General features: G+C 42.9%; 1 protein-coding gene across 14 annotated transcripts in view; it reads right to left on the reverse strand.

The window, feature by feature from the left end:
* Nucleotides 1-27,085, reverse strand: part of LOC141072913 (scavenger receptor cysteine-rich domain-containing protein DMBT1-like) — a 490,185-nt gene that overhangs the window by 57,318 nt on the left and 405,782 nt on the right. For all 14 annotated transcript variants that reach the window (XM_073560164.1, XM_073560162.1, XM_073560161.1 and 11 more), the window contains one exon: nt 13,319-13,475. In XM_073560164.1, the coding sequence (XP_073416265.1) occupies nt 13,319-13,475 (157 nt within the window). The remainder of the gene's footprint in view (nt 1-13,318; nt 13,476-27,085) is intronic.

Genomic DNA, 27,085 nt, shown 5'->3' on the forward strand with positions numbered 1-27,085 from the left:
ACGCTATCCATACATGTTATCCAGGGATACGGTACCCTTTCTAACCTTTGTGCAATGACGTGCAATCCATACTGGGCCTAACACCGTCTGAGCCTGCCTCATGCTGTATAGACATATATTTTGAATGTGTACGCTATCCATACATGTTATCCGGGGATACGGTACCCCTTCTAACCTTTGTGCAATGACGTGCAATCCATACTGGGCCTAACACCGTCTGAGCCTGCCTCATGCTGTATAGACATATATTTTGAATGTGTACGCTATCCATACATGTTATCCGGGGATACGGTACCCCTTCTAACCTTTGTGCAATGACGTGCAATCCATACTGGGCCTAACACCGTCTGAGCCTGCCTCATGCTGTATAGACATATATTTTGAATGTGTACGCTATCCATACATGTTATCCGGGGATACGGTACCCTTTCTAACCTTTGTGCAATGACGTGCAATCCATACTGGGCCTAACACCGTCTGAGCCTGCCTCATGCTGTGTAGACATATATTTTGAATGTGTACGCTATCCATACATGTTATCCGGGGATACGGTACCCCTTCTAACCTTTGTGCAATGACGTGCAATCCATACTGGGCCTAACACCGTCTGAGCCTGCCTCATGCTGTATAGACATATATTTTGAATGTGTACGCTATCCATACATGTTATCCAGGGATACGGTACCCTTTCTAACCTTTGTGCAATGACGTGCAATCCATACTGGGCCTAACACCGTCTGAGCCTGCCTCATGCTGTGTAGACATATATTTTGAATGTGTACGCTATCCATACATGTTATCCGGGGATACGGTACCCCTTCTAACCTTTGTGCAATGACGTGCAATCCATACTGGGCCTAACACTGTCTGAGCCTGCCTCATGCTGTATAGACATATATTTTGAATGTGTACGCTATCCATACATGTTATCCGGGGATACGGTACCCCTTCTAACCTTTGTGCAATGACGTGCAATCCATACTGGGCCTAACACCGTCTGAGCCTGCCTCATGCTGTATAGACATATATTTTGAATGTGTACGCTATCCATACATGTTATCCGGGGATACGGTACCCCTTCTAACCTTTGTGCAATGACGTGCAATCCATACTGGGCCTAACACCGTCTGAGCCTGCCTCATGCTGTATAGACATATATTTTGAATGTGTACGCTATCCATACATGTTATCCGGGGATACGGTACCCTTTCTAACCTTTGTGCAATGACGTGCAATCCATACTGGGCCTAACACCGTCTGAGCCTGCCTCATGCTGTCTAGACATATATTTTGAATGTGTACGCTATCCATACATGTTATCCGGGGATACGGTACCCCTTCTAACCTTTGTGCAATGACGTGCAATCCATACTGGGCCTAACACCGTCTGAGCCTGCCTCATGCTGTATAGACATATATTTTGAATGTGTACGCTATCCATACATGTTATCCGGGGATACGGTACCCTTTCTAACCTTTGTGCAATGACGTGCAATCCATACTGGGCCTAACACCGTCTGAGCCTGCCTCATGCTGTATAGACATATATTTTGAATGTGTACGCTATCCATACATGTTATCCGGGGATACGGTACCCCTTCTAACCTTTGTGCAATGACGTGCAATCCATACTGGGCCTAACACCGTCTGAGCCTGCCTCATGCTGTATAGACATATATTTTGAATGTGTACGCTATCCATACATGTTATCCGGGGATACGGTACCCTTTCTAACCTTTGTGCAATGACGTGCAATCCATACTGGGCCTAACACCGTCTGAGCCTGCCTCATGCTGTATAGACATATATTTTGAATGTGTATGCTATCCATACATGTTATCCGGGGATACGGTACCCCTTCTAACCTTTGTGCAATGACGTGCAATCCATACTGGGCCTAACACCGTCTGAGCCTGCCTCATGCTGTATAGACATATATTTTGAATGTGTACGCTATCCATACATGTTATCCGGGGATACGGTACCCTTTCTAACCTTTGTGCAATGACGTGCAATCCATACTGGGCCTAACACCGTCTGAGCCTGCCTCATGCTGTATAGACATATATTTTGAATGTGTACGCTATCCATACATGTTATCCGGGGATACGGTACCCCTTCTAACCTTTGTGCAATGACGTGCAATCCATACTGGGCCTAACACCGTCTGAGCCTGCCTCATGCTGTATAGACATATATTTTGAATGTGTACGCTATCCATACATGTTATCCGGGGATACGGTACCCCTTCTAACCTTTGTGCAATGACGTGCAATCCATACTGGGCCTAACACCGTCTGAGCCTGCCTCATGCTGTATAGACATATATTTTGAATGTGTACGCTATCCATACATGTTATCCGGGGATACGGTACCCTTTCTAACCTTTGTGCAATGACGTGCAATCCATACTGGGCCTAACACCGTCTGAGCCTGCCTCATGCTGTATAGACATATATTTTGAATGTGTACGCTATCCATACATGTTATCCGGGGATACGGTACCCCTTCTAACCTTTGTGCAATGACGTGCAATCCATACTGGGCCTAACACCGTCTGAGCCTGCCTCATGCTGTATAGACATATATTTTGAATGTGTACGCTATCCATACATGTTATCCGGGGATACGGTACCCTTTCTAACCTTTGTGCAATGACGTGCAATCCATACTGGGCCTAACACCGTCTGAGCCTGCCTCATGCTGTATAGACATATATTTTGAATGTGTACGCTATCCATACATGTTATCCGGGGATACGGTACCCCTTCTAACCTTTGTGCAATGACGTGCAATCCATACTGGGCCTAACACCGTCTGAGCCTGCCTCATGCTGTATAGACATATATTTTGAATGTGTACGCTATCCATACATGTTATCCGGGGATACGGTACCCTTTCTAACCTTTGTGCAATGACGTGCAATCCATACTGGGCCTAACACCGTCTGAGCCTGCCTCATGCTGTATAGACATATATTTTGAATGTGTATGCTATCCATACATGTTATCCGGGGATACGGTACCCCTTCTAACCTTTGTGCAATGACGTGCAATCCATACTGGGCCTAACACCGTCTGAGCCTGCCTCATGCTGTATAGACATATATTTTGAATGTGTACGCTATCCATACATGTTATCCGGGGATACGGTACCCTTTCTAACCTTTGTGCAATGACGTGCAATCCATACTGGGCCTAACACCGTCTGAGCCTGCCTCATGCTGTATAGACATATATTTTGAATGTGTACGCTATCCATACATGTTATCCGGGGATACGGTACCCTTTCTAACCTTTGTGCAATGACGTGCAATCCATACTGGGCCTAACACCGTCTGAGCCTGCCTCATGCTGTATAGACGTATATTTTGAATATGTACGCTATCCATACATGTTATCCGGGGATACGGAACCCTTTCTAACCTTTGTGCAATGACGTGCAATCCATACTGGGCCTAACATCGTCTGAGCCTGCCTCATGCTGTATAGACATATATTTTGAATGTGTACGCTATCCATACATGTTATCCGGGGATACGGTACCCTTTCTAACCTTTGTGCAATGACGTGCAATCCATACTGGGCCTAACACCGTCTGAGCCTGCCTCATGCTGTATAGACATATATTTTGAATGTGTACACTATCCATACATGTTATCCGGGGATACGGTACCCCTTCTAACCTTTGTGCAATGACGTGCAATCCATACTGGGCCTAACACCGTCTGAGCCTGCCTCATGCTGTATAGACATATATTTTGAATGTGTACGCTATCCATACATGTTATCCGGGGATACGGTACCCTTTCTAACCTTTGTGCAATGACGTGCAATCCATACTGAGCCTAACACCGTCTGAGCCTGCCTCATGCTGTATAGACATATATTTTGAATGTGTACGCTATCCATACATGTTATCCGGGGATACGGTACCCTTTCTAACCTTTGTGCAATGACGTGCAATCCATACTGGGCCTAACACCGTCTGAGCCTGCCTCATGCTGTATAGACATATATTTTGAATGTGTACGCTATCCATACATGTTATCCGGGGATACGGTACCCTTTCTAACCTTTGTGCAATGACGTGCAATCCATACTGGGCCTAACACCGTCTGAGCCTGCCTCATGCTGTATAGACATATATTTTGAATGTGTACGCTATCCATACATGTTATCCGGGGATACGGTACCCTTTCTAACCTTTGTGCAATGACGTGTAATCCATACTGGGCCTAACACCGTCTGAGCCTGCCTCATGCTGTATAGACATATATTTTGAATATGTACGCTATCCATACATGTTATCCGGGGATACGGAACCCTTTCTAACCTTTGTGCAATGACGTGCAATCCATACTGGGCCTAACATCGTCTGAGCCTGCCTCATGCTGTATAGACATATATTTTGAATGTGTACGCTATCCATACATGTTATCTGGGGATACGGTACCCTTTCTAACCTTTGTGCAATGACGTGCAATCCATACTGGGCCTAACACCGTCTGAGCCTGCCTCATGCTGTATAGACATATATTTTGAATGTGTACACTATCCATACATGTTATCCGGGGATACGGTACCCCTTCTAACCTTTGTGCAATGACGTGCAATCCATACTGGGCCTAACACCGTCTGAGCCTGCCTCATGCTGTATAGACATATATTTTGAATGTGTACGCTATCCATACATGTTATCCGGGGATACGGTACCCTTTCTAACCTTTGTGCAATGACGTGCAATCCATACTGGGCCTAACACCGTCTGAGCCTGCCTCATGCTGTATAGACATATATTTTGAATGTGTACGCTATCCATACATGTTATCCGGGGATACGGTACCCTTTCTAACCTTTGTGCAATGACGTGCAATCCATACTGGGCCTAACACCGTCTGAGCCTGCCTCATGCTGTATAGACATATATTTTGAATGTGTACGCTATCCATACATGTTATCCGGGGATACGGTACCCTTTCTAACCTTTGTGCAATGACGTGCAATCCATACTGGGCCTAACACCGTCTGAGCCTGCCTCATGCTGTATAGACATATATTTTGAATGTGTACGCTATCCATACATGTTATCCAGGGATACGGTACCCTTTCTAACCTTTGTGCAATGACGTGCAATCCATACTGGGCCTAACACCGTCTGAGCCTGCCTCATGCTGTATAGACATATATTTTGAATGTGTACGCTATCCATACATGTTATCCAGGGATACGGTACCCTTTCTAACCTTTGTGCAATGACGTGCAATCCATACTGGGCCTAACACCGTCTGAGCCTGCCTCATGCTGTATAGACATATATTTTGAATGTGTACGCTATCCATACATGTTATCCAGGGATACGGTACCCTTTCTAACCTTTGTGCAATCACGTGCAATCCATACTGGGCGTGAGAACGGCTGGCGAGCTGTTAAGCAAGCTACAGCACCTGTCCAGACAAGTACAGGGATTCCCTAGCGAGGAGACTTATTTGATTGTTTTCAATGTTGGGACAGCAATTTTTGGGGAGCACTATACTCTGGAGAATGATAGATGGGGCCCACCATACACTGGAACATTGCAAAGGTGGACATCAGACACTGGAGCAGCATTTACAGGGCCCATTATACACTAGAGCATTAGAAATGGGGCCCATTATGTTTGGAGCATTATTTGGGCCCATAAGACAGTGGAGCTTCATCCATGGGGACCAACATATACTGTAGCATTATGTGGAGCTCATCATATACTGTTTCAAACATTATATGGGACCAATGATTTTGTATGGAGAAATAGATGGGCCTCGTCATGAGATGTAAAAAGTGAGGTATTTTTCATTGTACTATACCGCTATTTCTCTGCCGTATCGGAGCATGATGAGTTGTGGTATGTGTTAAAGGGGCGCTCTTTCGCCCAGGGCACATGAAAACCTGCAGCCAGCCCTCCCCCCCCACAAATTTAGCCAAATAACCCCCATTTTTCAGTGCGTAACTTGTATTATGAAGTTAATTAAGGTTGACAAGCTTAAGTAAGAAGAATTGATGCTTTTGGCATTCAAATGGGCACTGTAGGTGTGTTTCCTGTCCTCCTCTCACTGCCGACTTTTATTCCCCATTGACTTACATTGGGTTTCGTGTTTCGGGACGACCCCGACTTTTCCCTATAATCGGACGATCTTGCTCGACCCGACTTTTGGAAAAGTCAGGTTTCACGAAACGAAACGCGACCCTAAAAAACCAAAAGTCGCTCAACTCTAATTATCACTATTTCTTACCATTATATGACTGGTATCCAGAAATTGTCACCAGTTTCCTTACTGCTTGCTCTAGCTCTCATTTTTGGTTGGCATATATTTTGGGTGTGTGCACACGTCATGTTTTCCACAAATTTTTTTAGTGAAAAATACAGTATTTTACTGTCCCAGCAAAGTAAATGAGATTTCTGAAATCTTATGCACATTGCTTATTTTTTCCTTGCAGATTTGTAGCAGTTTCAAATCTGCAGAATGTCAATTCTTTCAACATTTTGGTAACATTTTTAATATATTATATTAACTGGGAAGGAACATCAAATATGGATAAACAAATGTAAAAACAGGCAATGCTTTTAATGCAGCATTTTTAATGAAGAGAGACATTTTATGAAAATGTCTTAACAAATCCTAAACATGTGCATAAAAGTAACTGCTATGATATCTCCTATACACAACATACTGAAACATGATGAATTCCTACACTCCTATCTCGATTTAGCACATGTTCAGAAGTAGATGCAGTATTGTGGTCATAATAGTGCAGTACTTAGCAGTGTAGCTGTAAATCAATAACTAGGGTGTGATAAAACACTTGCTAGAAAACAGTAGTAGGGATATGTGTGTCTGTGTGTCTCTTTTATTCTGCTTCTTACTCTGCTTCTCCTTGGCTTCTACTTTACCATGAAACGTCATCCACAAACTGACCAGAGGAAGTGTGAGTTGTGGCTGTTCTCTCACTTCCTCCAGATGACAATTTCTGTAGACGAGGAGAATTCCAAGCCCTGATTGCCTGTAGGGATTATGCAAAATAATGTCAAGCAAGCCTGTTGTGAGTTCATTTTCCCCTTCATTACTGAGGCCCGAGGAACTCCCTCTTCTGGTAAAGAAAGGTAGTGAGCCTGATTATCAAACACCTGAGGCTGATGATGATGACTGGCTGAGTGGAGTTACTGACTGGATATAAGGCTGCCGACGCCCTTCTGCCCTGCGGGTGATTTCTCTGTGGGATCCTTGGAGACCAGTCTGAATTCCTGCTCCTCTAAAGCTAAGTTTGCTGCTCGGCCTTTTGCATTTGTGCTTTGACTTTGTTTTGCTTTGTTTTTCTGGATTTCTGCCATTCCCTGCTGGGGTGTGCTGAATTCCTTTAGCTCTGTCTTCTGAAAATACCTGTGTGCTGATTTAGTTTTTGAAGCCTAGCTGCTTCAGGGCCTTTTTCATATCAGCTTGTTGGCTTATGTCTTTGATAGGGTTTTGGCAGATTGCAGACAGCAGCCTTCCTGTCCTTTCCTATCTAGGTAGTTTTGGGCCCCGTCTTTGCTCAGTCTATCTTTCTGTCTGTGTTAGTGTTTTCATCTTGCTTCACCGTCATTATATGTTGGGGGCTGCCTATTGCTTTGGGGTCTGCTCTGGGGCAGTTTAGATTTCCCCTTTCTTTCTTTAGGCCTATTTAATTCTCCGACTGTGATCGAGGGGTCTAGGGCATCGTAGGAACCCCCCACGGCTACTGCTAGTTGTGTTGATAGGTTCAGGGGTCTGCAATCTGATAGTTGCCAACTTCTCTGGTTTTCTGGACTTAGCTCGTATTTCTGGAATGTTCAGCATCTTAAAATTGTCAAGTGTAAAAGCATGAGAAATTTTTATCTCAGAGGACATAGGTTATCTGGTGAGGTCTTAATTGGAAGAGGTAGTAAATATAAAGAAAGTCAGAGGAAGTATGTCGAGAATAATATTGAGAGCATTTACACATTTTAACAGAATCACCCGCCATACCGCAGATCCTAGGGTACTCAATAGCAGGAAAGAATTGTAAAAAAAAAAAAAGGTGTATATTTTTTCCTCTATATCTCTGAGGCCGTAGGGGGAATTTTTTTTTCTCTCAATGGAGATAAAGCAATTGTCTGATCGTGTGGAGCAGCTCGCTGCGGAAGTGCGGGGAATTTCCGCCTACCTTGCTCATTCACATGCTGCTGAACCAAAGATTCCTACACCTGATGTATTTTTTGGGGATCGGTCTAAATTTTTGAATTTCAAAAATAATTGTAAATTATTTTTTGCCTTGAAGCCTAATTCGTCAGGGAGCTCTGCGCAGCAGGTTAAAATTGTCATCTCTTTGCTGTGTGGCGATCCCCAGGATTGGGCGTTTTCTTTGAAACCAGATGATCCTATTCTGACTAATGTGAACGCATTTTTTCAGGCCTTGGGGTTGTTGTTTGACGAACCTAATGCCATTGATCAGGCTGAAAAGACCCTGCTGGCATTGAACCAGGGTCGTGATTCTGCAGAATTGTACTGTCAAAAATTCCGAAAGTGGGCAGTATTTACTACCTGGAATGATAATGCCTTGGCTGCTCTCTTTCGGAAGGGGTTGTCAGAAGCCGTAAAAGATAATATGGTGGGATTTCCTGTTCCCTCTGGTCTTGACGATTCTATGTCATTAGCCATTCAGTTTGATCGGCGTTTGTGCGAACGCAAAGCTGCACGAGAGGTGTTGCCACCTGTTGAACAAATGTCTGAACCTATGCAATGTGATAGAGTTTTTCCCAGAGAGCAGCGTCAGGAGTTCAGAAGGCGTAATAAGTTGTGTTTTTTCTGTGGAGATGCCTCGCATATTATTTCTGTCTGTCCTAAACGAGAGAAACGCTTTGCACACACGTTTTCTGTTGGGGGTGTTCAACCTAAGTTTCTTCTGGCTATTACTCTGATCTGCTCCCTGTCCACATTTTCCGCCAAGGCTTTTGTGGATTCGGGAGCAGCCCTAAACCTAATGGACTTGGATTTTGCTAAACGTTGTGGATTTCCGATGACACCTCTGCAGACGCCTATCCCTTTGAGGGGGATTGATGCTACTCCTTTGGCTAAAAATAAATCTCAATTTTGGACCCAGGTGGTAATGCGGGTCGCCCCAGACCATCAAGAAAATTGCAGATTTTTGGTGTTGCATAACCTGCATGATACTATTGTTCTGGGGTTTCCCTGGTTACAAATTCATAATCCAATTTTGGATTGGAAATCTGTGTCTGTGGTGAGTTGGGGTTGTCGGTGTGCCTTTAGTGAGGCTCCGGTGTTTTCCACCTCTCCTCAGTCGCATGATGTTCCTGATTATTTGGCGGACTTTTATGATGTATTTAGTGAGAATGAGTCTGCGTCTCTGCCTCCTCATAGGAGTTATGACTGTGCAATTGAACTGAGCCCGGGGTGTATATTTCCCAAGGGTCGGCTCTTCAATTTATCTGTACCCGAGCACGAGGCTATGCGATCCTATATTAAGGAGGCGTTGGAGAAGGGTCATATTAGACCATCCTCGTCACCCTTAGGTGCCGTTTTTTTTTTGTAGCCAAAAAGGATGGATCATTAAGACCTTGTATTGATTATCGTGCCCTCAACAAAATTACTGTTAAATATCAGTATCCGTTACTCCTGATTTCTGATCTATTCTCCAGAGTTAAAGGTGCTTGCTGGTTTACCAAGCTTGACCTCAGGGGGGTGTATAATCTTATTCGCATTAAGCATGGGGATGAATGGAAGATGGCGTTTAATACTCCAGAGGGACATTATGAGTACCTGGTGATGCCTTTTGGGCTCACTAATGCCCCTTCTGTCTTCCAGTGCTTCATGAACGATATTTTCCGAGATTTTGTCGATAAATTTTTGATTATCTATCTGGATGATATTTTGATCTTCTCCAAGGATTGGGATTCTCATGTGGAACATATTCGGACTGTGTTCCGGATCTTGAGGGAGAATTCCCTGTATGTCAATGGATCTAAATGCCTTTTTGGAGTACAGAGGATTTCTTTTTTGGGATTTATTTTGTCCCCGTCAACTATTGAAATGGACCCGGCCAAGGTACAGGCCATTTACGATTGGGTTCAGCCCACTTCTTTGAAGGCCCTCCAGAAGTTTTTGGGTTTTGCTAATTTTTATCGGAAATTTATAGCAAAATTTTCTAGTATTGCCAAGCCATTGACTGATTTGACTAAGAAGGGTGCTGATGTGTTAAATTGGTCTCCGGAGGCTGTTTCTTCCTTTCAGGAGCTGAAGCGAAGATTCACCTCCGCCCCGGTTTTGCAGCAACCTGATGTCTCACTTCCATTCCAGGTAGAGGTGGATGCTTCTGAGATTGGTGCAGGAGCTGTTTTGTCCCCAAAGGATCCTGTAACATCTAATATGAATCCCTGTGCTTTCTTTTCCCGAAAGTTCTCTCCATCTGAACGTAACTATGATGTGGGGAATAGGGAACTGTTGGCCATGAAATGGGCATTTGAGGAGTGGAGACATTGGTTGGAGGGAGCTAAGCATCAAGTCGTGGTCCTCACTGACCACAAGAATTTGATTTACCTAGAGTCGGCTAAGCGCTTGAACCCTAGACAGGCTAGGTGGGCCTTGTTTTTTTACACGTTTTGATTTTGTGGTTTCTTTTCTTCCTGGAACGAAGAATGTCAAGGCAGACGCCCTCTCTAGGAGCTTCTTTGCTGATTCTCCTGTGGTGACCAAGCCTGCTACCATCTTAGGTGAAGGGGTAGTTCTTTCTGCCATCTCGCCCGATTTGAGATGTGCTCTGGAAGAGTTCCAGGAGGACAAACCTGAGCGTTGTCCCAGTGGAAAGTTGTATGTTCCTGACCAGTGGAAGAAGAGAGTGATGTCTGAAGTTCATTGCTCTGCTTTGGCTGGTCATCCAGGTATATTTGGTACTAGAGATCTGGTGAGTCGGTTTTTTTTGGGGCCCTCCTTGTCTCGTGATGTCAGGAATTTTGTGCAGTCCTGTGGGACGTGCTCCCGGTCTAAATCGTGTTCTCGCTCTAGTGGGTTGTTGATGCCTTTGCCTGTCCCCAAGAGGCCATGGACCCATATTTCAATGGATTTCATCTCTGATATGCCTGTCTCTCAAAGGATGACTGTTATTTGGGTGATTTGTGATAGGTTCTCTAAGATGGTTCATCTTGTACCACTCCCTAAGTTGCCGTCTTCCTCTGAGTTGGTGCCCCTGTTTTTACAACAGGAGGTTCGTTTGCACGGGATTCCTGAGAACATTGTGTCTGACAGAAGAGTCCAGTTTGTGTCTAGATTTTGGAGAACTTTCTGTTCCAGGCTGGGAATTCAGTTGTCCTTCTCCTCTGCTTTTCACCCTCAGACAATGGGCAGACAGAGAGAACAAACCAGGCCTTGGAGTCATATTTGAGATGTTTTATTTCTGCTGATCAGGATGATTGGGTTTCATTTTTGCCCTTGGCCGAATTTGCTTTAAATAATAGAGCTAGTTCTGCCACTTTGATGTCACCTTTTTTTTGTAACTTTGGGTTTCATCCTCGATTTTCTTCAGGGCAGGTGGAGCCCTCTGCCTGCCCAGGTGTTGACACTGTGGTGGAGAGAATGCACCACATCTGGGACCAAGTGGTGGATAAGTTATCTCTCTCCCAGGAAAAGGCCCAGCGGTTTTCCAACCGACATAGGACCATTGGTCCCCAGTTTAAGGTTGGTGATATGGTGTGGTTATCATCAAAAAATATTGCTATGAAGGTGGCTTCTCCTAAGTTTAAGCCTAGATTTATTGGACCTTACAAGATTGTGGAGATTATTAATCCGGTCTCTTTTCGTTTGGCTCTTCCTGTCACATTTAAAATCCATAATGTGTTCCATAAATCTTTGTTGAAGAGGTTTGTTGAACCTGTTGTTCCGGGGGTGGCACCTCCAGACCCTGTATTGGTTGAAGGTAACGTGGAATATGAGGTAGAGAAAGTACTGGATTCCCGTCTGGCTAGACGGAGACTCCAGTATTTGGTTAAGTGGAAGGGTTATGGTCAGGAGGATAATTCCTGGGTCTCTGCCTCTGATATTCATGCCAAAAGATTGGTGCGTGCCTTTCATCGGGCTCACCCTGATCGCCCTGGTGGCGTAGTTGAGGGTTCGGTGACCCCTCCTCAAGGGGGAGGTACTGTTGTGAGTTCATTTTCCCTTTCATTACTGAGGCCCGAGGAACTCCCTCTTCTGGTAAAGAAAGGTAGTGAGCCTGATTATCAAACACCTGAGGCTGATGATGATGACTGGCTGAGTGGAGTTACTGACTGGATATAAGGCTGCCGACGCCCTTCTGCCCTGCGGGTGATTTCTCTGTGGGATCCTTGGAGACCAGTCTGAATTCCTGCTCCTCTAAAGCTAAGTTTGCTGCTCGGCCTTTTGCATTTGTGCTTTGACTTTGTTTTGCTTTGTTTTTCTGGATTTCTGCCATTCCCTGCTGGGGTGTGCTGAATTCCTTTAGCTCTGTCTTCTGAAAATACCTGAGTGCTGATTTAGTTTTTGAAGCCTAGCTGCTTCAGGGCCTTTTTCATATCAGCTTGTTGGCTTATGTCTTTGATAGGGTTTTGGCAGATTGCAGACAGCAGCCTTCCTGTCCTTTCCTATCTAGGTAGTTTTGGGCCCCGTCTTTGCTCAGTCTATCTTTCTGTCTGTGTTAGTGTTTTCATCTTGCTTCACCGTCATTATATGTTGGGGGCTGCCTATTGCTTTGGGGTCTGCTCTGGGGCAGTTTAGATTTCCCCTTTCTTTCTTTAGGCCTATTTAATTCTCCGACTGTGATCGAGGGGTCTAGGGCATCGTAGGAACCCCCCACGGCTACTGCTAGTTGTGTTGATAGGTTCAGGGGTCTGCAATCTGATAGTTGCCAACTTCTCTGGTTTTCTGGACTTAGCTTGTATTTCTGGAATGTTCAGCATCTTAAAATTGTCAAGTGTAAAAGCATGAGAAATTTTTATCTCAGAGGACATAGGTTATCTGGTGAGGTCTTAATTGGAAGAGGTAGTAAATATAAAGAAAATCAGAGGAAGTATGTCGAGAATAATATTGAGAGCATTTACACATTTTAGAAGAAATAAGGTCAGAAACTGACATTAATGTTAGATGTTAGAGCAAAGATTGCTATGATTTAATTACAAATTCATCAATCTTTTTGCATAGATGCCACTAATAAGCCTATCAGAGAGGGGCAGCAGAAAAGAATAGTTTAATGAATAGGCATGTAAATGGAGAATCATTGACCAAAATATACATTTGCAGTGACGAATGAACACTTACTTCAATGATAAGAAAGATAGATCCACACTATATCCAGGTATGACTCTGATCACCCATTCACAACGGGCGTTGTTGGGATACAATCCAGGAAAAAATGGGCTGCTAAATACTCCAGATGTTTCATTTAGAACTCCTCCACATGTATAATTAGGTGTTACTACAAAGAAAAACATGCAATCTGTATCTGCTTGACCAACTACTCTCAACACAAACAATAAAATACAATGTCCTCTGTACAATATAAACTGATTTCTTATTCTTTTGCATGTTTGTTACACTTAAATGTTTCAGATTAACAAACAAATTTAAACATAAGATAAAGATAACATAAGTAAACACAAAAGGTAATTTTTAAATGAAGGTCTTTATTACTAAGGGAAAAAGAAGTCCAAACCTACAGGGCTCTGTGTGAAAAGTGATTGCCCCCTAAACCTAATAATTGGTTGGGCCACACTTAGCAGCAACAACTACAATCAAGCATTTACAATAACTGACAATGAGTCTTTTATAACATACTGGAGGATTTTTGGCACACTCATCTTTGCTGAATTGTTTTAATTCAGTCACATTGGAGGGTTTCCGAGCATGAACCGCCCTTTTATGTGTGACAAACATGCAAAAGAATAGGAAATCAGGAAGGGGCAAACACTTTTTTACACCACTGTAATGACTCAATTGAAGTCCCCTAAAAGTCAGGGAATTAAAAAATTACTATACCTTATAAGTCAAATAGAAACAAAGCAGAGGAGTAACAGTTGGAAGTGTACCTGGACCCGAAACAATATCTGTAATATTTCTCTCCAACAGCCATGTGCCATATATAATACAGGTTTATAATACAAGCACCAGGGTCTCTACTACTTCTGCATTATCTACAGTATATGTACAATTTATAATATATGATGGCTCCTCCAGCATCTTAACTGCTGATTCAATACATTTTTGCTACTTTTATATTAAATCCCATACACTGTTAGCAAAACAGAACTCTCTGCCTACTATTACACAGTCATGAGCAACCTGCAGCATGGAGTGTGACTGGTCCATGGGGCTATTTAGAAGCAGAATCTGCTACAGTGGGGAAAAAAAGTATTTAGTCAGTCAGCAATAGTGCAAGTTCCACCACTTAAAAAGATGAGAGGCGTCTGTAATTTACATCATAGGTAGACCTCAACTATGGGAGACAAACTGAGAAAAAAAAATCCAGAAAATCACATTGTCTGTTTTTTTTCATTTTATTTGCATATTATGGTGGAAAATAAGTATTTGGTCAGAAACAAAATTTCATCTCAATACTTTGTGATATATCCTATGTTGGCAATGACAGAGGTCAAACGTTTTCTGTAAGTCTTCACAAGGTTGCCACACACTGTTGTTGGTATGTTGGCCCATTCCTCCATGCAGATCTCCTCTAGAGCAGTGATGTTTTTGGCTTTTCGCTTGGCAACACGGACTTTCAACTCCCTCCAAAGGTTTTCTATAGGGTTGAGATCTGGAGACTGGCTAGGCCACTCCAGGACCTTGAAATGCTTCTTACGAAGCCACTCCTTCATTGCCCTGGCGGTGTGCTTTGGATCATTGTCATGTTGAAAGACCCAGCCACGTTTCATCTTCAATGCCCTTGCTGATGGAAGGAGGTTTGCACTCAAAATCTCACGATACATGGCCCCATTCATTCTTTCATGTACCCGGATCAGTCATCCTGGCCCCTTTGCAGAGAAACAGCCCCAAAGCATGAGGTTTCCACCACCATGCTTTACAGTAGGTATGGTGTTTGATGGATGCAACTCAGTATTCTTTTTCCTCCAAACACGACAAGTTGTGTTTCTACCAAACAGTTCCAGTTTGGTTTCATCAGACCATAGGACATTCTCCCAAAACTCCTCTGGATCATCCAAATGCTCTCTAGCAAACTTCAGACGGGCCCGGACATGTACAGGCTTAAGCAGTGGGACACGTCTGGCACTGCAGGATCTGAGTCCATGGTGGCGTAGTGTGTTACTTATGGTAGGCCTTGTTACATTGGTCCCAGCTCTCTGCAGTTCATTCACTAGGTCCCCCCGCGTGGTTCTGGGATTTTTGCTCACCGTTCTTGTGATCATTCTGACCCCACGGGGTGGGATTTTGCGTGGAGCACCAGATCGAGGGAGATTATCAGTGGTCTTGTATGTCTTCCATTTTCTAATTATTGCTCCCACAGTTGATTTCTTCACTCCAAGCTGGTTGGCTATTGCAGATTCAGTCTTCCCAGCCTGGTGCAGGGCTACAATTTTGTTTCTGGTGTCCTTTGACAGCTCTTTGGTCTTCACCATAGCGGAGTTTGGAGTCAGACTGTTTGAGGGTGTGCACAGGTGTCTTTTTATACTGATAACAAGTTTAAACAGGTGCCATTACTACAGGTAATGAGTGGAGGAAAGAGGAGACTCTTAAAGAAGAAGTTACAGGTCTGTGAGAGCCAGAAATCTTGATTGCTAGTTTCTGACCAAATACTTATTTTCCACCATAATATGCAAATAAAATGAAAAAAAAACAGACAATGTGATTTTCTGGATTTTTTTTTCTCAGTTTGTCTCCCATAGTTGAGGTCTACCTATGATGTAAATTACAGACGCCTCTCATCTTTTTAAGTGGTGGAACTTGCACTATTGCTGACTGACTAAATACTTTTTTGCCCCACTGTATATAAGTAAAAAAAATTTTTGGAAAACGTATTCTGCACGCACCTGCACTGTATAGTTTATATTGGAGGTACAAATTAAAAAAATAAATAAATTGCTTGGTCAATTCTAAGTATGGACATGTCATATTAATGCCATATGACCTTGTACATATAAATGTCATATGACCTCATTGGACTGGTTAAAAGGTATCAAGGAGGTCGACTGTTCCGTGGGGATGCAACCCTTTCCATACTGGTGGTGTCATCAGGGCTCGGATGCTCAAAAGGGGGTGGGGCATTCAAAGCCCAAGGGGGATGCGGAAGTCATGCCGAATGTCTCATCATGGGATGTAATCTGATGAAAATGTCATGGCCCAGGTCATAGAGCCGCCCATTGTCCCCTAAGCTCTGAGCAGATTGGCTGTAGCATGTAATGCCGATGTTCATACTATGAATTTCTAGCCTACAGTGTGGATTGTCCACCTAGCAAAGGGCCCCAAGTTTGTCCCATAAAAGTGAATTGTCTGCAAATGACCGGACTTCAAGAAGGAGTTTGGTGGCCCTCGTGAGGGCCACATTCAGTTACTAACTGATCCCTGGGAAGAAGGTAGGTGTCTGCTGCATTCACAGGAATGCTAAAGACCATCCAGTAGCCAGTGTAGTCATTGAGATGGCCTGAGGTACTGAATCTCATGAGGTCAGCATGGTTCAGGATTTATTGCATCCAATTATCATAGGCCGGGACTTAGCATTGTTTTGGGACTTGTGGGGGAAGGGCAGAAACCTCCATTGCTCAGTTAAGAGAAAATGTTGGGTCTGTCCAAAATAGGGACCTAACTATAAATGAGGTGTTTATTTATGATACAGGAAAGATGTATATCTTTATTTTTCCAGACCTCCGACTACTGTGTTTTAGGCAGCCCCCAAATCTAAGAAGCATCATTGTCAGAAGCTCCCTGTCCTCTCCAACAGCTGCAGGAACCTTTCCTTGCAACCAGAAAAAATTAAAAACCTGTCCATTTATAATGACCACGGACAAGATAAAGATCCCCCATTCACATCAGGACTACAACATCCCAGGTACTTTCAGCTGCATCACATCTAATGTGATGTACTTAATTATTTGTATTAAATGTCCAACTGGGGGTCTGTATGTGGAGGAGACAGGGCAAAAGCTTAGAACAAGGATGAATTCTCATCACCACACAATAAGAGAAAAAAGAATGGATCTACCCGTGGCAAAACATTTTTGTATGCCTGATCACAGCACCATGGACATGAAATTACTGGTATTGAAGGGTAACTTCACATCACAGAGAGACAGAAGAGTCTGTGAGTACAAACTCATGATGACCTTTGACACACTCAATGCTGGAATGAATGTGTTGCATGGATTTGTCTTTTTATATCAATTAATGAATTTGCTCCTAAGACCTTGTGGGGGGATCACAACACAGAACCAGACCCCAATCAGAGGACAAAAACTTGGTGTAAAGGTATAAAAATAGAGGTAAAGGTACAAAACAAGGTACAAACGTTTGTTAAAAGACAAAAATCATGGTATAATCACAAATATGACGGACTCCTTATCTATGAACTGTTCCAATATTTATGTCTATCCCTCTCCCATAATGATAATTCTGCTTCACGTCACTTGTCTTATCTATTGCATTTTTTTTCTGTGCTGTGTTGTGCATAAATATGTGATTCTTCAGATGTTGTATTAGTCAATGCCTGATGAAGAGACCTGAGTAGTCTCGAAAGCTTGCAATTTGTTACCATCTTTTCAGTTAGCCATTAAAAGGTATCAGCCACTGAGGACTCTCAATTCTGAGTGTTTTATTATGTAACTATTATAAACAGCATGGTACAGGAGCCAGGTGCTGACAGCAGATTTCCCTATTTTATGATGAGTGGGGACTTGTTGTATCGGGTTACTAAGATTAGAGAGGAAATAGTGGATCAATTGTTGGCACCCTATAGACAGAGGGTGTTGGACATGGCCCATTCCTATGTCATGGGTGTCCATCTCGATGTGGAAAAAACTCAGCAACAGGTAACTCGGAGGTTCTATTGGCCCGGGTGTCACAGGGAGAGTCTAAAGTATTGTAAGTTCCATCCCACCTGCCAGTTAATTACTCCCACCTCTTATTTTCAAAATCCCCTCATGCCACTGCCCATCATATAGTTGCCATTTGAATGAATTGCCATGGACTTGGTCAGGCTCCTGGTTAAGTCTGTTCAGGGGCATTAATATATATTGGTTTTCCTTGACTATGCAACGCGGTACCCAGAAGCAGGTTCCCTGAGAAACTTCTCCTCAAAAAGTATAGCTAGCAAGTTGGTCTACATCTTTGCCCGGACAGTACTACTGAGGGAGATTCTGGCCAACTAAGGAACACCCTTTATGAGTAAAGTGATGAGGGATCTGTGTAAGGCCTTGCAAATTACACAACTGAAGACGTCAGTTCACAATCCACAGACAAACCACCTTGTGGAAAGGTTTAATAAAACCTTAAAAAGTATGCTTACAAAAATCATAGAAAAGGACAGACGAGGCTGGGACTTTCTCCTTTCATATCTATTATTCTCTATCTGGGAGGATCCACAAACTTCTACCTGATTTTCTCCTTTTGAATTCCTGTATGGCCAACATCCGAGGGTTCTCCTTGATATAGTAAAGCAAACCTGTTAAGCCGATGTCAAGCCCCTCTGGAGTGTCATTGTGTATGTCACCCAGATGCAGGAGAGAGTTGAAAAGGTAATGCCTATTTTAAAAGGAACATCTCCTTAAGGCACAAGAAGCTCAATCCTGGGTTTACAACCAGTCAGCTAGGGTGAGGCAGTTCAGCCCCAGGGAATGAGTTCTTGTGCTTATTCCCATGGTAGACAGTAAGTTTTTGGCCAAATGGCAAGGCCCCTATGAGATGGTAGAAGTTGGGTGAAGTGTATTACAAAGTACATAAACAAGGAAGATGAAAGCTGTACCACATCAATCTTATCAATGCAAGGCAAGACAGGGACCTTGTTGAAACTCCATGTTTGCTGGTTAAGTCAAAAGAGAACATTGAAGCTGTCACAGTAGCCGAGACACTGTCGAAGGCCGAAAAAAAAATCAGTGTCAGGAATTACTGCAGCAGAACCAGGAACTGTTTTCAGAGTTGTTGGGGGTGAACAGATGTCATAGACTACCAGGTTCTGACAGAACACCATATGTGGGTGAACTTAAAGGGAACCTGTCACCCCCCAGGGCATTTTTCAGTTAAAAAGCCACTTTCAGCAGCACTAAGGCTGCATTCTGTGAAGGTGGCTCTTCTTTTCCTGACCCCCAGTAATGCTGAAATATCGACTTTTATAACTAGCTCCTCATACCTGTAATGTGTCCCATAGGTATGTTGTGTCCCCCTGTATCAGCCGCCTACCATCCGTCCATCATGCCTGTCCGGTGTCTCGGCGCCGCCAACCATCCGCCCATCAAGATGCCCCTGTGCGTCGCTGCATCCTCCTGTTTTGAATGCCAGCACCTGCACTGTGACACGTGTTCTCGGGCATGCGCAGAGTGCGCTGCCCGAGAAGTGACATTAGGCTATTTTGCCTGCGTGTTGTGGAGGCCCCAGCGCTGCAGTGTGAATACATCATAACACACTGCAGGGCGGGATCTGGGGCCTCCACAACACGCAGGCGCAATAGCCTGATGTCAGTTCTCGGGCAGCACGTACTGCGCATGTCCAAGAACTCTTGTCACAGCGCAGGCGCCGGCATTCAAAACAGGAGGATGCAGCGACGCACAGGGGAATCATGATGGATGGATGGTGGGCGGCACCGAGACACCGGACAGGCATGATGGACGGATGGTAGGCGGCTGATACAGGGGGACACAGCATACCTAGCATACCTATGGGACACATTAAAGCTAGTTATAAAAGTCGATATTTCAGCGTTACTGGGGATCAGAAAAAGAAGAGCCACCTTCACGGAGTGCAGCCTTAGTGCTTTCGAAGGTGGCTCTTTAACTGAAAAACGCCCTTGGGGGTGACAGGTTCCCTTTAAATAGAAAGAAAAAATGGCAAACATCACTTGCAGGACCAGGGGGATGCACGCTCACCGTCCAGAGACCCAACAGGACCACAAGAATTCCAATAAAATGAAGAGGAGCAGCATCCAATCCAGGTGAGAAATATATAAATTTATTCAGCCATGGTAAAATGCAATGTTTCAACCACCAAGTGGTCTTTTTCAAGCATACACAATAGTAAAAGGGCGGTCTTTATATAGGCTCAAAAGGCCAATCAGCAAAATAAAGACGCCCACCAACCAAAAAACAACAGTAATACATATAATTACAAAATACAATAACATACAGTGTATAAAGACAGAATAATGTGTATAAAACATCATTTTAAAAAAACAATAATAATCATGACGCAGTGTAAAGAAAAATAAAGCCAATCACTTTCCTATCATAGCCAATCATAAAATGGCATCCTCCATTGTCCTAGCAACCCCCAACCAATAGGTCACAAACTGACAAAAAACGGCATATAGCCAATCAAAGTACTTCCTTGAAATCGGCGCCAAAATCAATGACCTATAGTGATTACCAACACATTACCTGATCTTCACAGCGTTCCCAAATCCCCATCAGCCTAGCCGAAGCGGTACAAAACACCAGAGCCATGACATCAGCAATCGCGACGCAGAAGTCAGTTTGTGACTGTTGTTTTTTGGTTGGTGGGCGTCTTTATTTTGCTGATTGGCCTTTAGAGCCTATATAAAGACCGCCCTTTTACTATTGTGTATGATTGAAAAAGACCACTTGGTGGTTGAAACGTTGCATTTTACCATGGCTGAATAAATTTATATATTTCTCACCTGGATTGGATGCTGCTCCTCTTCATTTTATTGGAATTCTTGTGGTCCTGTTGGGTCTCTGGACGGTGAGCGTGCATCCCCCTGGTCCTGCAAGTGCTGTTTGCCATTTTTTCTTTCTATGTGACAATTTGGACCCTGGCTTACGGGCACCGGATCTACCAGATGGAATCTACTAATTCAGAGGTGGGTGAGCTGGATAATGCCATGACTTTTTCATATACTGAGGATGATGCAAAACGGATTCTATCTGGATCCCAGACGGATATGTCATTTTTAAATAAACCGACTGCCGACATGCTCAAGAGGAAGTATGAAAATGAGAAGAGGAAACTCATTTCCTTTGAGCTACATGGTACAACGTTATGTGAATACTATAAAGCACATAGAATACCATGTGGGTTAAGACCGCATTTGCGTCCGACTTTGCTTGCGGACAATGCAATGTTTTGCAGTCGGTTCGAGTCTATTACGAACAAATACGCCTTTGACCTAATGCTTCTCAATATTGAGTTTCTTCGGTTAGAGATGGAATCTATCAGTAAATCAATCACTGATCTTGAACTACAGCTAACATCCCAGATGACCCTACAAGAGATGGATACTGTCAAGATACAGTTGGATGAGAAATTATTAAAATATCGTGCTGACATTGAAAAGACTAAGAGAACGAAGTGGTTCCGTGATGCTGAGGACTATAAATCTGGACGTATTTTTTCATGGCATATGAATACAGGGTCTTTTTCTTTCAAGAAAAGGGAGAGACCAACACAGATGCGTAAACGTAGAAAACCACAAGAAAGACAATATCGGGATTTCGGTTTCACTACAGCTGAGTCGGATTCTACGGATGATACAAATATGGGTGCTTCCTCCTCTTCCTTTGTTTTTTTAGGGAAGGACAAAACCGACACAACAATGGCAAAAGAAGGATCCGGCGAGGTGGAAGGAAACATGGGCGTAAGAAGAGATTTGCAGAAGCAGGGGAAGAGTTACAATCCCTCAATGAGGACTCGCAATATGGAGGGGAGACGGAAAGGCCTGTGAAGTATGATAATTTGGTGGTCAATATCTCCTCGTGTGAGTTATCTAAAGCTGATTATGACATTTTATCGAAGGGATTGTCATTTTGTCCTATGAATTCTCCCGATTGGTTTGAGATTGAATGTGACCTTTTTTCGTTCTTTAGGAGACTTCGATTAACCTCTTTTTTTGCAGGGAAACAGGTGTTATCTGATTCCTCATCTGTTGGTGATTCCGCGCGGTTTACTTTGCAGGGTGTTGGATTGCACTCTAAGAGTAATTTTCAACCACCTGCTAAGAATAATTTTGTTGAATCATATGTCCAGTTGGTTGAAAGGGATGTTGCACAGTTGAGAAAAAATACTCGTCATTTTGGTAAACATAACCTCAGTTTAGCTGAGAAACAGGCTCTACAGAGGTTATCGGATAATACGGCTATTACAATCAAAAATGCTGACAAAGGTGGAGCGGTGGTTGTGATGGATACTAATAAATATAAGGCTGAGATTTTACAACAGTTGTCAGATGGGGATGTTTATCTCAAATTGACTTGTGATCCCACCTCTCGGTTTCTCGGTGAGTTGCATTCTCTGGTTGATGGTGCTTATGCTGATGGATTGATTGACCCTAAGCTACATGATTTTTTGATTGTAGATACTCCGATAACACCAATTCTATATACTTTGCCAAAGATCCACAAGGATCTCTACAACCCTCCCGGACGCCCAATTGTATCTGGGAGAGGTTCACTTTTTAATAAAGTGGCAATTTTTTTGGATAAAGTCTTGCGACAGTTTGCTACATCAGCACGATCTTGTATTATGGATACCAATGATTTTTTGAATAAAATTAAGGATGTGGAGGTTGATTCTGATACATTATTAGTCTCGTTTGATGTAACCTCATTGTACACATCAATCCAGCATGACAAGGGGTTGGAGGCTGTCGATGTAGTGTTATCAGGCTCTGACGTGGCCCCTGAGTGTGCACAGATGATTCTCACTCTGTTAGGTTTCATCCTCAGGAAGAATTATTTTCTTTTTGGGGATGATTTTTACCTGCAGATCAGGGGTACCGCCATGGGGTCCAATGTGGCCCCGACTTATGCAAACATCTACATGGCGGTATTTGAGGATCGTTTTGTGTACAAGTCCATCTTTTGGGGTCACGTTCGGGCCTGGTGGCGCTACATCGACGATGTCTTTTGTATATGGGATGGGAGTTTTGAGGATCTATGCAATTTCCATATCGAGTTGAATGACGTTTATCCAGAATTGAAGTTTACTTTAACACAATCTTCTACTCAAGTCCAATTTTTGGACACATTGGTATATAAGGAAGGGAATGTATTATGTACAGACCTATATGTGAAAGAAACGGATAGGAACAGCCTTTTGCTTTTTAGCAGTAATCATCCAAGGAAGATGGTAGAGTCTTTGCCTTGGAGTCAGATGCTACGAGTACGTAGAATAGTCAAGGATGAAAACAGGATAAATGATAGACTTGATGAAATGTGTGAAAAATTTACCAACAGGGGGTATCCAGGAAGACAGGTTAAAAACTTCAAGGATAGGGCCATGAATTTGACAGTTGATGACATTTCTCAGAAACGCGACAGGTTACCCGTTAAACGGGTTCCATTTGTATCCACTTTTTGTCCTGTTAGTGATAAGATCAATGGGATTTTAAATAAACATTGGGATGTATTGCGTAGGGGATTACCTGAAATCCCTGAGTTTACTATTAGACCTATTTCATCCTATCGACGTGGACGTAATTTACGTGATAAATTGGTTAAGGCTGATGTGGGTTCTAATAAAATGTTGCGACAATTGACATTGGGCCCTTTGACTGTGGGTAATTTTCCATGCCTTGGATGTGCGTGCTGTGGGAATATGATCAAAGGGGATTGTTTTTTTCATCCATTTACTGGAAAAAAATTCTTGATTAAGGAAAGATTCACGTGTTCCTCCAGTTTTGTTGTCTACATGACTGTTTGTCCATGTGGGCTAATATATGTAGGGGAAACTACCATGGAAATTAGGGCACGTATCAGTAAACACAAGAGTACCATTAGAACACAACTTTTGGAACTTCCAATACCGAAGCATTTTGTTGATTGTAGACATTCCGTGAATCAATTAAGATTTAGGGTGATAGATGGGGTCCCATTGTTAAGGCGGGGTGGTGATAGGATTACATTATTGAAAAGGAAAGAGCTGAGATGGATTTCGATCTTGGGCACCCTTCAACCGAAGGGTTTGAATATTGATTACAATCTACAGATTTGTACCAAGTAGTCCACACGAGTCTTGACACGTCATCCTTTGTTTTTCAACAGTGTTGATTGATTTTAATAATATTTTTTTCTGTGTTTTTGCAGGAATGATGCAGTGGAATGACTTGAGGACATGGGGATTGAATTTCCCTGAAGACTTGTTGGTCTATTTATGTAAAATTACATTTATAATCCCCATGCCCTCTTGCCCTTCCCCCCTTCTTTTTCCCTCCTCCCCTTCTCTTTTCTTTTTTTTGTGAATATGACAATAAAGTTGTTGGATGTCAAAAGTGTATTGGGTTACATTGCAGTGTTTTTCATTTTAGGTCCCGTTTATATTATGGGATATATTGACATTATAATACGATTGATGATCAATAATATTTGAGTTATGTGATTGGTCAGGTGACCGTTGGGATATCATCCTGTAAATCAACTATAATTCAACTATGTTGAGGTATATAGGATTCCCTAGGTTATTATATTTATAACGCTGCTTTATTGACCTGATTTATACAGTGGCATGTGACATGTAACGGTACTAGCCATGTGACCGCCCTCTGGGTTGTGTTACATTTGCTGTGCGCTTCTGCGCAGGCGCTGTAAATTTAGTTGACATTATGGTCACTATGGTATTCTTAATGCGCGATTGCGCAGGCGCGAGATTTGACTAGCGTGACATCGCGAGGTTTATTGATCTAGCGGTCACCTGGAAGTTCTCTGTGTGCTGATGCGCATGTGCGGGATTTTGGTGATGGTGTGTCGCGGGATTTTGACTTCTGCGTCGCGATTGCTGATGTCATGGCTCTGGTGTTTTGTACCACTTCGGCTAGGCTGATGGGGATTTGGGAACGCTGGGAACATCAGGTAATGTGTTGGTAATCACTATAGGTCATTGATTTTGGCGCCGATTTCAAGGAAGTACTTTGATTGGCTATATGCCGTTTTTTGTCAGTTTGTGACCTATTGGTTGGGGGTTGCTAGGACAACGGAGGATGCCATTTTATGATTGGCTATGATAGGAAAGTGATTGGCTTTATTTTTCTTTACACTGCGTCATGATTATTATTGTTTTTTTAAAATGATGTTTTATACACATTATTCTGTCTTTATACACTGTATGTTATTGTATTTTGTAATTATATGTATTACTGTTGTTTTTTGGTTGGTGGGCGTCTTTATTTTGCTGATTGGCCTTTTGAGCCTATATAAAGACCGCCCTTTTACTATTGTGTATGCTTGAAAAAGACCACTTGGTGGTTGAAACGTTGCATTTTACCATGGCTGAATAAATTTATATATTTCTCACCTGGATTGGATGCTGCTCCTCTTCATTTTATTGAGGTTCCCTTTAAAGACCTACTTTATTCCGGGGCCCGGCCAAACTGATCTCCAAGGAAGTTAAGCAAATGCTGAATCTCTGAGTTATTGAGGAATCTAAGCATGGATGGTCTAGCCCGAAAGTCCTTTTTACAAAATGCATGGGCGAATGAAGCTTCTGTTATGATTATCAGAAGCTGAACAAAGTCTCCAAATCTGAAGCATATCAGATGCTGCATGTCAATGAGCTGATAGAGGTTTGTGCCGACAAAGTAATTAACCACATTGGTTCTAATAAAGGGATATTGGCAAATTCCCATGTCACAAGAAGCCAAGGAGAAAACGTATTTCTCCATACCCATTTGGTGCTTACAATACGTCCAGATTCTGTTTGGACTGAAGGGAACTTCGACCAGCTTCCAGAGGGCCATGGTCTGGATCCTTGCATCCCATAAAGAATTACGCATCCGAATAACTGGACGATATCATAATCTTCAGCCCAGGTTGGGGAAGTCATCTCGGAAAGGTACAGGCAGTGTTTGAGGCTCTCAGGAAAGCGGAGTTCTCTAAAAATCAAAAAAATGTGCCATGGAGAAAGAGGAGGCCAAATACCTTGGATATGTAGTAGGTAGAGGTGAAATCAAACCCCAGATCAATGAAGTGGATAAAATCCAGAACTGACCGAGAACCACTCTCAAAAAAAGCAAATTAGGGTCTTTCTAGGAATTGTGGGGTACTACAGGAGGTTCATTCCAAACTTTTCCATTGTGGCCGCACCCTTGACCAACCTCTTTAAAAATCAAAATAATTTTTGGCCAAGTAGACGGAGGTGGCAACGACTTTTCCTAAACTGAAGGTAGCTAAATGTAAGCAGCCAGTCCTTGTAGCCACCGACTTTAAGAAGTATTTTATACTCCAGACGGATGCCTCAGAAGTCTGATTAGGAGAGGTCCTTTCTCAGGAATACACAGAGAGGAGCACCCTGTTCTCTACTTGAGTAGGAAACTGTTAGCAGATGAGAAAAATGATTTCATTGTTGAAAAGGAATCTTTGGCCACAAATTGGTTGGTGGATACATTGCAATGCTATCTGTCAGGGCGAAAATTTAAATTAGTGTCAGACTATGCCCCACTCAAATGCATGAGGAGACAAAAGTGGAAAGAATGCTCATGTTACCTACTGGTTTCTAGCCCTGCAGGATTTCTGCTTCCACGTGGAACATAGAGACAGGAAGTTGCATAGTAATGCAGATACAGTACTCTCTCGAGAATCCCGCATCTAGTGGTAGAAGGTGCCAAGTCCCACGACTTTAGGCAGAGGGTGGAGGTATGTAAGGTGGCTGCTGAACACAAAGTAGATGGTAGATACAGTGGCATGTAAGAGTTTCTGCATCCCTGGTCAAAATTATTGCTATTGTGAACAGTTTAAAAAGTTGAAGATGAAATGATCTCTAAAAGGCCTCAAGTTAAAGATGACACATTTCCTTTGCATATTAGGAAAAAAGAAAAAATATATAGTCATTTTTTACAGTTTATAATTTTAAAAAAGGAAAATAGTCTGATGCAAAAGTTTGGGTACCCTTGACTATTTGCGTGTTCAGATAACTTTGACCAAGGTT

The sequence above is a fragment of the Dendrobates tinctorius genome, unplaced genomic scaffold, assembly GCF_039654945.1.
Source record: "Dendrobates tinctorius isolate UK_male_01 unplaced genomic scaffold, ASM3965494v1 ptg000293l, whole genome shotgun sequence".
In the NCBI taxonomy this organism is placed as follows: Eukaryota; Metazoa; Chordata; class Amphibia; order Anura; family Dendrobatidae; genus Dendrobates; species Dendrobates tinctorius.